Consider the following 14,485-nt stretch of genomic DNA (forward strand, 5'->3'; position numbering starts at 1 on the left):
AGAAACCTCGAGAAAGCGCCGCCTTCAAAGCCACGAGCTTTTGATGAGGGAGGCAAAAATAGCGAAAGTTACTTGAGCTTGCCAAAAAGAGATGGCAGTTCATTGGCGAAATCTGCTTACTGATAAGCACTGCATACCAACACAATCCGGATCGAATCTCACTTTCAGCAATTATTTTTGTTTTACTACGTTAATTTGTATAATTAAATAAAGAAATAAAATCACATAAAAGTAAAAAAGGCGCTGTGCCGGAGTCCCTTGTAATCCACACCCCGTTCAGCGGCTTACGTCGTGAGGATGAATATGTGCGCTAAAGTGGTTACTGATTGTTTCCGACTTCTTTTTACAAAAATTGAGCGTTGTTCAAATTTTTGTTTATTGTCGTGAAAGTGAACAGAAACGCAATGTGAAGTCCTCAGTGGTCAGTTTCCACGACACGAAGAGGAAATGTGTGCCTACTTCAACGGCTGTATTTGTGTGATCTCAGGAGTCTCACCGACTACAACTGCCTATTCGGAACCAATCTTCTTCATCATGGAAAAGAGTGTCAAATATTGTACTAGCAAGAAAAGGAGAGGCATCTCATGGGAGTAATACTAACTTACGGGATGAGATTACGATGAAGCGAATATCATAGGTATAAAATACGTTAAGGCACCAGTAACAGAACAATAAATATGTAACCAATCAAAAATGAAATTAATTTGGTCTCACTTGTTCTTTTTAAATGAGAAAGCATATTTTAAAACATTTTCTGTCGCAGAAGAAACAATTCCGATTCGTAAATTGAAATCGATTCTATATGCATTGTTAATTGTATACAATTTCAGTGAAAAACAAAAGGTAATACAGCCCATTACCAGGCAGACAGATACAAAAATTAAATTTTTAATGCGATACCGGATGAATTCAGAATTCTTCTCCAAAATTAAATTACATACGGCGTGATTAGTTTTGGCCTATAACAAAAATAATTTCGTTAAGGGAGATGGCTGAATAGACGGATATATGGACACAAAAGTGTTAAAGAAAACGGCGTACTAACAACTGGTCATTGAGAGACAGCGAAGCGTTGCGCTAATGCGATAAGTTGGAAGAGAAGCGCTTGAAGTCAATGGAACGCATACATTCGTTCACGATTTGTGCTCTCCCAGAAAAAGAAAACCATCACCAATCGAAACTACTCTAGATGCCGGCCAAAGTGGCCGTGCGGTTCTAGGCGCTGCAGTCTGGAACCGCGGGACCGCTACGGTCGCAGGTTCGAATCCTGCCTCGGGCGGGATGTGTGTGATGTCCTTAGGTTAGTTAGGTTTAACTAGTTATAAGTTCTAGGGGACTAACGACCTCAGGAGTCCCATAGTGCTCAGATCCATTTGAACCAGTCTACTCTAGATGCACTTGAATTTTCAAGTCTGTGAATTTTTTCCTGCAACCAGTAATAACAGGTGATCAAACCCGGTGCTACTGTGCTGGAGTGAGGCAAGCAATCACCAAAATCGCAGTGGACCTCTGTCTACAACATATTTCGATGAACAAGAATAGACGGTTGTCATCGGTAATTCGATCGATACTAAAGCAAACCAGCACTTAACACTCTAAGCTTTGCTGAAAGTTTACTGTTGCTTTTGGAGATATGTATGGTACAGAAAATAACGGTAATTACTTCGTATCTCCGGTTTTCTTCATTTAGTGACACTGTTGTGATCTTAGTAATTCCGAAGACTAGTCTGATGCTACTACTACTGTTCCCTACGCAAATATAAAACTGCTTACTGCACTGAATATTTGATTTCATTGTACGGTTGCAACCTCTCACAACAAAAGCTGTTATAAAATTAACCATTCTCGGTACTGCAGATTGTGTCCTACCAATGTATGTATTATTTTAGTTTTGTTCTACAAAACTCTTCTCTCTTCGGTTCTATACAGAAACTCTTTCTCGGTTGCCCATTCTACTACCTAATCTTCATTGTTCTCTCTATAGCTTCTTTACTCTCAATTTCTGTATTGATTATTCTTCATTTTCATTTTGATATGAGATTACCCTTCAAAGAAATATTTCCTAACGATACCTATTGGTAGTTAAATGTAGCTTCAACGTACATATATATTCCTCTGAGGAAAGATTTTTGACTATCTACATTTTATACAGTCATTGTAACTTGAACTCTTCTGCGCTTCATATATATACAATATTATTATATAATGAGATTTTCACTCTGGAGCGTAGTGTGCCCTGATATGAAACTTCCTGGCAGATTAAAACTGTGTGCCCGACCGAGACTCGAACTCGGGACCCGAGTTCGAGTCTCGGTCGGGTACACAGTTTTAATCTGCCAGAATGTTTCAATATTCTTATAGATGAGGAAGCGCCTAGTATATATGAGAATCAGTCTACATTTAAAGTAAAACGTCACACGGTAAGCTATGCAGTATAAAAGAACGCACATTTGCAGCCTAGGCACTATCACAGAAGTTAATACAATTAGTTGTAACAGCATGAAAAACAACTTGACGCAAAACCCAATGGCAGTCGACATACTAAGACAAAATACCATGTAAAGCGAAAGCTAAGAATATTCACAATTACGTTGAGGCCTAGGTTACACAGCAAATCTAAATAAAAAGATATGATTTAGTTTTCTTGATATCAGTTAATAGGTCTGCATTACCACAGTGAAACAAACCAACAAGGATCTCAAATCTTACTTAAGCAAGGTAAGTCCTCAATGTCCTCACCCGACAACGTCATACAAAACCAGTGGGAGTATAAGGCACTACCTAAACGACTTATCAATGGACAACAAAACATCTAAACAATAAGGCGTAACAAGTAGTGTCGCGATAGTGAACGTGGGTACGGAAAAAATAGAAGATAAAAAACTATGCGTAGACCACCATGTCATCAAAGTTGAAGTCCATAAAGAGAGTAACATCATGTAACTCCATTAACACCAAAACACGTCTCTAGTATGATGTTCCCCATAAACCTAAGCTGTATGGGGAAGTAAGGATAATGCTGACATGGTGACAAACTATCCGGGGCTTAATCATACTCTTAAGATGTAGTCAAGACGTAGGGAATTCCAACAGGTGAAATGGGGAATGTGTCAATTTGGGTCCAAAAATGCAACTGGCTAAAAGGTGCTAGCTGACAAATAACGCCATTCCGCATTATAAGGAAGCAATAAAATGCTTCACTGTCCTAAGCATAAAAGTAGCGTGTGAGATACTAAGAAACAGAAAACATGCTCATTAATAAACACATGCTGCCTAACAAGGGAGTAGACTACTGTACAGCGGATACACAGAGATGCAGAAAACAAGATCTCGTATTAAAGTGGCATATTGCATGCCTCACCTAAACAATCAGTCCGTTATAGTAAGTCTGAAAAATTACATTCATACTAAGATTCTTAGACAACAAAATATAAGGGGAGAAATGTACGTCGGAAACAATGGTCCAACATATGACGGCTAAAGTAAGGTAGAGGTATATAAATATTTGTTGAACAAAGATAACACCTATCAGCCAAAGAATAGCCCCCAAAAATAACAATATGAAATTTATTAAAGTAAGTCCCAGAAATGAGCCGCCCGGGGTGGCCGAGCGGCTCTAGGCACTACAGTCTGGAACCGCGCGACCGCTACGGTCGCAGGTTCGAATCCTGCCTCGGGCATGAATGTGTGTGATGTCCTCAAGTTAGTTAGGTTTAAGTAGTTCTCAGTTATAGGGGACTGATGACCTCAGATGTTAAGTCCCATAGTGCTCAGAGCCATTTGAACCATTTTGCACCCAGAAATGACGTATGACTAGACAATGACGTGCCAAAATAATCACGGGTTATTCTAGCTAAAACAGTGCCATAGTTATGACAGAGATCACCCCACTGGAATCTGGGTCGCTAACAAACTACATATCTGATTCATAGAACCGACCCTATCACGATGAAACTCATCTGAAGTCTAGTCTCGACAAACATGCATCGCCAAAGAAATGATAGAAGTGTAAACAGTGACAGCTATCCAGGTATACACAGTCATGATAATGACACCACCACTCCCTATTATAGGTTAGATGGATATCTCTTATGACAAGCACTTCTGCGAAACCGTCCCGCTGGGCCACTGGTAGGCGCACCTGACAAAGAAATTCATGTGAAGGACAAAGTGATCTGTAGTAAAAGAACGGCATATGTTGACCTATAATTGCAAAATGCTATGCAAAAACCTATTCGACCTCAAGTCAGACTACTTTAGGACAGGAAATAAGGCAGTTCTGGCTGAAACCAAATGTATTGGTCCTACATATGCAGTAAGAAAACACGTACGTTCTCCACTATTACTGAAGTCGACACATGACAACATATTATCATATTACGGTAACACTACTGTTGATACTGAAAACAAAACGGAAGTTCAGTAAAACTTAAAAATAAATCTTCAGCTTTCGCCCTACCCCATCCAATAGGTGTTAAAATAACAGTGTGTGCGCGTATCCGTATTGCATCTAGATGGAGTCATCTCTATGGAAAGAATGTTACCGACCGTCATGCAAATACTACGTCACACCTCTTACAGTTAAATCGTTAAGGAACTGAGTCAGTAAAAATACAATAACCATTCTACAAAAGGCTATATCATGTGACGTATCGTGATGGAATCCTATCTGTGTCAAGACGTGTACAATAATAACGTACGTACGATACCTGAACCTAACCATGACACTCCAGCGAGGCCACATAGGTGAAAAGCTACTACAACACCACTATCCATTTCGCCATATCAGTAGCTATTACAGAGCACAAATTAGTCACCATAGGCTTCTATCCAAATAAACGAGTTTGTTGTATAGCGCCATAAATCGCTGGATATCATGAATCCAAAGCTAAAAGTACAAAGTCAAATCTGAAGTAGAAGTTCAACATGAACATCAAATCCATTCGTGCTGCACACCTACTTACCATTATACAATCGCTTCACACGAAGACGGCACAGCAACTGAGCACATCTACAGTTTATGAACGTGGTCAAACGTAGTGCCATAGGTGGCACTATCTTTGACCACGTTCATAGACTGTAGGTGTGCTCAGTTGCTGTGACGTCTTCTTTTATCTTTTAACCCTAGTTAAAAGATAAAAGAAGACAGTCAACGGCAAAGATCGACACATCATAATATCGTAGACATGTAGGATGCATACGATACACAAACACAACGTGAGACAGACTGGGGGAAGAACTAACGTGCGCAGATGCTATCCGTATCATCTCCTTTCTAGATTTCAGAATTCAATTCACAACAGGTTGTAAAGAATTTCGGAAAAAGAACTTATTCTTTGAGTCCATTTGCTCCTTTGAAAGATTCCCGTGTTCTTTCTCCACATTGACAAAGATTACCATATCTTCAACAACATCCATCATTCCACCTTTATCAATTACGTGTAATACCTCTAGATTCTCATTAATACCTACAATGTCATCGTTTGTCGTTCGCTTGTGTTCCTTTAAAGTTCCTTCATGGTACGCAGAGCTGTATGCTCTCGAAATCTTTCTTCGAAAGTTGTACCGATTTATCCAAAATAGATTACATCACATTAACTTTGTAGATCCCAGACCTCAAAAAAGGATCGTGCCACTCGATGGAATGAGTGAGTTCCTTGGAGAATGTATTTTTGCTAGTAAAGCCAACTTCAGTGTTGATTTTACGGAATGCTTGTGCTACTCTGTAGGAAATAGAAGTACTAACTCCATGCTTGAGTGCTTTTTTTTATTCACCTGTAGTCAGATGTACAGAAACATAATGCTGTGAACTGTTGTATAAGGAGTTACCTTGGCAAAACTGAAGAAAGAGACAAGACTAAATATTTCCACCATTTCGTGGCCCTGTCAGCCCCTCTATAAATATTAATTTTAATAACCAGCAGCCTCAGTTGCACCGTTTACCTAGAATTTACCTGGGTTTCAGTCGGGATAACCCAGTCTTCTTCAGAATAAAAGTAACTACCGTTTGTCCAGCAGAGTTCCAGTACAGCACTCGTGGCTGCCGCATCGCAGTAGCGAAGTGGGGCCGAGGCAGTTTCAAATAAGTTTTTACAGTCTGACTATAATTTATGGATTTGTAGTTTTAGCTTGACAGTGTCCACTGTGAACAAATGGTAGTTACTTTTATTCTGAAGAAGGGTGGGTTATCCCGACTGAAACCTAGGTAAATTCTAGGCAAATGGCACAACTGAGGCTGTTGGTTACTAAAATTAAATAAAAAAAATAGATAAGTGTAACGCTACATAATGTGGCTAAGCCTGAGTCTTACTTATGCCAGAGAAAACTGGATTCCAAGACAAAACTTAAATAAAAAATTTAAAATAACGTTTAAAAACTAAATAAATGAAGCTGAGTAAATAAAAAAATAAAAAGGTAACAGCAGCTATCCTTTCTAGATCAACATAATTTCGTTAGTTCTGGGTATGAGCCTCTTTTGTTTGCCTTCATCTCCAGACCTGCACGCCTCGCATACACACCTTCAAACAGCTTACTTCTGTATTATACAATCACTTATTATATAAAATGAGTAAACAATTCTTCTTTAATTAGCTCAATGTTGTTAAAGAATACAGTTGCCTATTTGTTTTATATGATATTTTTACGTTAATAAGAACGAACTTCGTTTCACCCATTGATCTCTTTTACGAGAACTATGTCCTGCAGTGGTTTGGTGATAGCATACTGAACCACGCTTCATTAAACTATGAGCGTGAGTCGCGCGGTGCGCGGTATGCGAAGCGAGGGCCGTGACCCAGTGCGGTCACTCGAACGAGCAGTCACGTGAGGGCAGGAGTCGTTGACGGTTGCGTCTATATTGCAAACATTTTAGAGTAAATTAATTTAGTCTTAGACTCAACGATCAGGCATTGTTGTTTCGATATCTACCTATTTTGCCCAGGTAGGTTACTTAAATTTCGTACTTCTCATCTTTAGATGTATTTTGGTTTAATTTTGTCCATTTAGTGATCAGCCAACGCGGCAAAACTAGTATCAAGATGTTACTATTTACATGAAACTTAAAGGGGCAATATGTATTACGTTTTTTTTATTTTTTAGAGACTTAAGGTTCGGTATCGAGTACTTTCTTTGTTCTATTGGCTTTTGTTTATTTCAAAGCACTTTTTGGTTTATTATGCCGTCGTGACTAGCGCCTGAAACGGATTCTAGTTGTTAGGTAACACACATAAGCAACGATACACTCCGCTTGCACAGAGCGTTGGTCACCAAACTTGTTTGTTAATGTGGAAATTACAATTTACACAGCGGACGATGCTAAGTCCAATAAATAATAAAACTACACAATACTACAGGTTAAATCGTTGTAATGCTGAATTTGGTGAGGTCTTATGGCGTGAACTGAGAAACTGTTGAACTGAGTACTCTTTATTTATGCTGTGCAACGGACTTCGTAAATTAAACTTTAGGTAATGGCCGGCATTACACATTAATAAAAATATATAATCTTACAGTATTACAAGACATATAGTTATGAAGCCATTCCGAGGTTTTTTGTGTCTCTTTTTAAATTTTAAGTTTTATTTTTGCTTTTTAGCTGTATATTGTACTATCAGACACGGTACGATCTATACTCCATCCCCACAGTCGCATAAATACTTCGAAGGCACCAAAAGGAACTAGTAGTGAGCATAGTTTACGTCAAAAAAAGTCCATGGTATTTCACAATCTAACAAGACTGCAGAGCAGCGTTCCTCCAGGCTTGACAGTGAGTCACAAGCTATGGCTTGGTCTGTATTAGATGAGACTCCCGAGAAACGTTCTATAAGACTTCCCAGAAACGCGCTGTCGACTGGTGCGTATCGTTTCAACGAGATTACACAGAAATGTTCTTCTAGGCACGCTAGGAATGCAGAGGCTACAGCTGCCACTGTATTGAATGAGACTCTTGAAGAACGTTTATCTTTTAATTTTTAATTTAAATTTGTTTCATGCTTTTTAAACTTTATATTTTACTAGTGCACACGGTACGATCGACAATCTGTCCCAACATTAACACGAATACTTTGCAGACATCGGAATATAGATTAATATACAGATTAGTATATATTTACCCAAATTGGGTAGCATAACCAATAAACAGTGGTGATCTAAGTAGAGTCGGAAGAAAGTTGACCACCACTGCTCTCTCTTGCAATAGGCTGCCTAAACAATTAGTGCAAAATCATTAAATGGAGTACTGAGTTGTAGCTCTCATGTATAAGTACACACAAATCTGCGAGAGTACATGTTTATCTTTAACAGTTGTGTCACAATCTCCATTTTTCTGCTTTTTAGATGCTGAAATGGGCGACTCAAAAGGTAAAACCCATCATTGTTGGTGAACTGTACAAGATAAACTCATCTTCTCAAGCACTATCATTTAAATTTCTTTTTAACTCTGCAGTCTGGTACCACGCAACTTTACATAGATCTTACGTATTACGTAGCGTGTATCAACAGAGAACGCGAGTCGAAAACATTTTTACTTAAATTAGCTGATGAAATTTAAACGGTTGCAGAGACTTTCATGGTAGAACCTCCCGATTACATCAGCTTTGAAAATAAAAATTTGCTTTGAAATAGAACGTTTCGTTTGGGAGCTGGGATGCCCCAGACAGTTACACAGGTATACACACTAAACTTTGGACACATCTCTGCATGCGTCGGGGTTTATAAAGGAGAAGAACAAACAATTGAAGCAGCTGAGGTCACGCCTTGGCTTAACGTCAATAGATACAGTGCGAAGTGAAGAATAAGGCATAAACAACAATGACAGCAGAGATTAGGAATTGGTAAAATAATGGTGCGGGGTTTATAAAGGAGAAGAACAAACAATTGAAGCAGCTGAGGTCACGCCTTGGCTTAACGTCAATAGATACAGTGCGAAGTGAAGAATAAGGCATAAACAACAATGACAGCAGAGATTAGGAATTGGTAAAATAATGGTGCGACCACATCAAGATGATGCCACCTGAGTACCTGCCATACCATGCATTACATTTTAATCAAGTGGAATACATATAAGACGTTCAATGAGGAGATGGGGACAACCTTTTGTTAAAGCCATTAGGTTTCGGAACAACCCACTACCCATTGCTAGAAATGGCAGAAGATAAGACAGGGAGTTGGTTACAGGACTGACATGTGTTCTGCACCAGCATAAACATCAGATTAAAGTCCCAAAATATATTAGCAACCATTACAATACCATACGATTTTACAGAGTGGACATCGAAATCTTAGATAAGCAAAAGAATTTTTTTTAAATAATTAAGAAATCTATTAAAATGTTCTAAAAACGCCGTTCTGACTATTCTAATGCCATTCTGAATGTTGAGAGACTATGTATCTTTAATGACCCAATATTTGTATCTGTAGATGCGATTACATCATCGCGAACTGATTGTGTGCAATCCTGTAATAAAGGAATTATTATCACCTAATGCACCTCCATAGTGGAACTGTTTCTTGGAAGATTTTATTAGTTTTTTAACAATATTTTTAAATTATTCCGTTAAAATGCCAGTGTGGGAGCACAATCGTACTGCATATAGTATGATGAAGGTGAGCCGTGCCGTTTCGCATTGCTCAATAGATCGCTACGTCGAGGTAGTGGGACCGATCTTTGGTGGTTCTTCGCGCGAGGAGCTTTGAATCGGCACGAAGGTTGATAGACTAGGCCGGTTGCATTGGGAGGATCACTCGAAGGGCGCGAGGCTGGTTTACCTCCGCTATCTGAACCTCATCCCCCGAAGACGGTGTTTTGGTTTGGCTGTAGTGACGATGGAACTCCAGAAATTGCTTGTACCGAGCGTGTGAACATTTTGAGATCCACTTCCCTACGAATTTATCAAACATTTTGATGAGACTACTCCTGAGCCTTCTGCTGCGAATTGTTTCTCCTTCCCGAAATCTCTGCTGCGTTTGCTGTTTATGGGGGTTCGCTCTGAAAGACCCGAAGTTTACCTTAATAGAAGCTCCTGCGTTTCATTACAGACGTTAGTTTTTGAAATGTAGGAAGGAGTGTGGTCTGCGTTACAGAGCAGAGCTAGTGGAGATATATTAATGAGAACTGCCAATTTATATTAGTCATATTTCTAGTGGCTTACCGTCGACCATGTTGAGTGTTGAACTGTGTGTTGTTCTTCCATTTAAATACAGTGGAGTCTAATTAAATCAGAGTGTCTCTTGACTGTAATTATTTTAGTTAAGTCTTTGTAAACATTTCTGTACAGAATGGGCGTATGGGCAGGCGGTGGGCGTAATGGAATGAATTGGGTAATTTTTAGATGAAGGTCATTTATTGGCGAAAGCATGTCGAAAGATGTTAGATTGGCCTAGGGAGGTGAGGGTGAGCCAGAGCGTAGAGTTTAGCGAGACATAGTTCGCGAAGCTAACGAAAGTAGTTGTCTGCCAAAACTAAGTCCACAGTGCCGCAGCACTGGAAGAAGCGGGAGATGTTCAATGCTACAGGGCACGCATCCGACTCGCGGGTGAGCAAGAATACCAGAGAGCGAACCCGGCAACGAACGGCCGGGAATAGTCGACGTACCACGCGGCTTTCTCGACCCTGATTGGTCGGAATCGAGAAAATTGTGCGGGCGACATGGAATTTTCCATAGCGTTGCCTGCTAAGCGACGCCTGGAGCGGCGTTACCTCGTAAGCACATGAGAGAGGCGCGTGGCCAAGATGCCCTTCCTCGGTGCTGACTTCCTGTTACTAGACCTTGGGACGAAAGAATTTACAGGCAGCTAACACTGCCGGCCGTGGCTTGGCCGCAATGGAAAAATGAAGTTACCGTTTGGAAGCTGATATAATAAAGTAAAATCTCCTACTGTCTAGCTCATCCTTTAAATTTCTGTGGGGTTGTTAGTTGACCAGACCTGAGATTTTCTATTCTATTTTATTTATTTATTTATTTAAATGTCAATTTCCGTAGGACCAAATTGAGGTGCAAATCTCCAAGGTCATGGAACGTGTCAGTACATAAACTTACAACATAAAGAGTAATAACAGATAAAAATAAATGTTCATGAACCTGAAAGAAAATCAGTCCATAAGTTTAAGCAAACGATATCAGGAATACAATGAGAATCATCTTAATTTTTGAAGGAACTCCTCGACAGAATAGAAGGAGTGACCCATGAGGAAACTCTTCAGTTTCGATTTGAAAGCGCGTGGATTACTGCTAAGATTTTTTAATTCTAAAATCTATTAAAACAAGAATCTACTTTTCCTTTGTACACACATCAAAAAAGGTTTTGCATCACCCCGGTTCCCGGAACTCATGCAGATATCGTATCACAGACACAGTCCCTTTGACTGTTCAGAGATGTCACTAAACCCGCCCAAAGATATAAACAACCATGTATGAGCAGCGCTCTATTAGGCGGAGGGGGTCCGACAGCCGACCAGCTCCATTCATTCCACCAGCGAGGAGGTACACGGCTCGTTTTGTCTGTACTTCAACCATGCCTAGACGGTCGATACTGTAATTATGCCGAATAGACCGCTCAGGATGAGTGTCGCATATGCCTTCAACCAGACAATCGGAGACATGTTTGGAGGCAACCCCGTCAGGCTGAACGCCTTAGACACACTGTCCAGCGAGCGCTGAAAGACGGAGGTTCCCTGCTGTTATGGGGTGGCATTATGTGGGGCCGACGTCAGCCACTGGTGGTCACGGAAGGCACCGTACCCGTTGTGCGATGCTTGAATGCCGTCCTCCGACCGATAGTACAACCATATCGGCAGCATACTGGCAAGGCATTCCTCTTGATGGACGACAATTCGCGCCACCATCGTACACATGTTCCGAATGGCTTCCTTGAGGTTAACGACATCGATCGACTAGAGTGGCCAACATGTTCTCTAGACATGAACGCTATCGAACGTGACTGGAATAGATTGAAAAGGGTTGTTTATGGACGAAGTGAGCCAGAAACCACTGAGAGATCTATGCCGAACCGCCGTTCAGGTGTGGCACATTCTGGGCCAACAGTGATGAACTTGTGGATAGTATGCCACGACGCTAGAGAAAGTGCTACTGGGTATTGTAGATACCGGTGTGTACAGCAATGTGGATCTCGTCTGAAGGTCTCTCTGTATGGTGGTACATTATGCAATGTGTGGTTTTCATGAGCAGTAAAAAAAGGCGGCACTGATGTTTATGTTGATCTGTTTTCCAATTTTCTGTACAGGTTGTGCAACTCTCGGAACCGAAATGATGAAATACTTTTTTGATGTTTGCAGTTGTTACAGCCAGCCTAGTAAATGAAACTTGACATCTGAGATTCGGTTGCTTAGCTATTTGAAATAGAGGAGCTGATGTTATCAACAGCTGCCCGCTTCGTTACTTATGGCTAGTGCCTTACTGCAAAACATGTTTGAAGTCAGCGAGTCTGATTTTCTTCCATTTCAAAATAGTGTTTAATGACTGTTTCTGATGAATAATTAGTATAAGTAACTGTTTTCCGACTCATATATTGAGCACGTAAGCTTCATTGGGTTTCTCATTCCTGTAATAAGAGTGCTACCCAGTTGTTAAGTGCTTTGGTGCTTCTCATCATATTCGCTGATAGGGCTGATGTCTGTTTTTTTATTTATTTATGTCTGGCTCTTAAGTGATAATATAATGAAACATGTGCCGCCCTTTCTAAGGCAGTGCATTGGTACTGGTGTTCTAAGGTTAGTTCACAGTCTCTTATAGTTCACGTTGTACGGGACCTGCCGGATCCACCAGCGCAGTCGGGGGTGGCGAGTTCACACCGCCCAGCATACTCGTCGGGTTATTCCGCCTGTAGCGGGGCTGAATTGTATCCATATAATTTCTCCTGGTTCTGAATTTGTCACCAACAGACGTGGCGCGTTGCTACTGTTAATTGTTACAAATCTGCTACAATCATTTAAGATTTTACATTGAATGGGCGACTGGAAATTTTTATAAACGTAAAGGTTGTGATTATTAATATGCAGATTGGCTGACTTCATATACCTGTTAAAGTATCATAAATTGCTTGATTGTGTGAAAGATCTTTTGTGGACATAAATTCCTAATCTCATTTCCTCATTAATATTTGATAAGTTGTTTAATTTCTTACTTGGTTTTAAAAGCTGTTTTACTGATGTCACTAGGTCGTTGACTATGAAGGCTCTTTTCGTGCATTCTGGCCGAGCTCTACAGCTCAATAGCGTATTAAGCAGCTTTAGGGTAATCGCTCTCTGTTTAATGATTTCACTGGTAGAATCTTTCCAGTAATGTTATGTGCTTACTATCTGTCTCTCATTTTCGAACAATATAGACGAAGATTACATTTTAGCCGACCACTGGGCTGTCTGCTTACCATAACTACTGGACCTCCTGGTGGTGGAACGCAAGTGGTGATTCTGGAGGTCCAGCTCATCAGTGAGCTCAGAGAAGCAGTAGTAAATGCCAGCATGCAAAACACCACACAGCTTCATCCTCTTTTGCAGCTGAAATATTTAATATTAAGCGCTTAGCTACTGGCTGACCCGTGGCTGGCTTATGCTATGCGCTGGATTAAATCTTCGTTGCGATTCTTTGTTTAGTCTCCCATAGTTATCCTCTGCTTCCTTGGGTGGCACCATTGGTGTGTATCGAATATCGCAATTTGGGCCATCTTTGACCTGGAGCTTATAGTTTCCGGCTCGGCTGTGTGTGAAGAGTCGGTCGGTTGGCGTGGAGCAGCGAGGAAATCTCCGCAGGGCGTAGTTTGGCCGGGACCGCTGGTGGTCTTGAATGCGTCGCAGTGTGTGGCGCTGTTCCCGTGGCTACGACGTCTGTAGCTCGCCGACCCTGGACACGAAAGTAGAGTTTTGATTTAACCTACCAGCAAGTCAATACTGTTCACATTGTGTCGATTGGAGTTCGTTGTTGGCAGTTGGGATATTCCCGGGCGCAAAAACGTGAAGTTGGAAAATTCTAGCCACCCTCCAGTGGAGTTTCAGTGTATTTGGTTATTTGAACTGAAGTGCACCAGTGGATTCTTCTGCTTGTGGCCATTAACGTTCCGGTTACCTGCCCTAGCCGTTGACGTACATTTCAGGCAGTATAGTTTCCTCGTCGTGTTATTGCTGTCCAGCATGGTGACAGCTCCATGTATGATTGGTTGTGGGCGCCGATGTCTTGTACGTTGTTCTGTTGAACTCCTGTTGTGCCCTGGTCGGGTGAAGTTGAAGTTATCTTGTTGGTGGGTCCGTTGACTGTCGGTCCGTTGGGTTGTCATCGGATCGTGAATAGTGGGCCCTTCTACCTGTCTCACCTAAGTGAGCTTTAGTGTTTGAACTCCAGGCCGAGCCTCGGACATCTGAGCGCTCTTGGGTGTACTTCTCTATTTTTTATTGGTCTTGTTGTTTGTACTTCTATGGATTCTAGCTGATTTGTATTTAAATTTAGAGTAGTTGTGGTCTTAGGGCCATCAGTAT

At 40.9% G+C, this 14,485-nt stretch overlaps 1 protein-coding gene across 1 annotated transcript in view; it reads right to left on the reverse strand.

Moving 5' to 3' along the window:
- Nucleotides 1–14,485, reverse strand: part of LOC126278735 (neuropilin and tolloid-like protein 2) — a 958,390-nt gene that overhangs the window by 917,111 nt on the left and 26,794 nt on the right. Inside the window, exon 2 of the mRNA XM_049979012.1 lies at nt 13,384–13,513. Coding sequence (XP_049834969.1) covers nt 13,384–13,513 — 130 coding nt within the window. The remainder of the gene's footprint in view (nt 1–13,383; nt 13,514–14,485) is intronic.

Source organism: Schistocerca gregaria, chromosome 6 (genome assembly GCF_023897955.1).
Source record: "Schistocerca gregaria isolate iqSchGreg1 chromosome 6, iqSchGreg1.2, whole genome shotgun sequence".
NCBI classification, from domain to species: domain Eukaryota; kingdom Metazoa; phylum Arthropoda; class Insecta; order Orthoptera; family Acrididae; genus Schistocerca; species Schistocerca gregaria.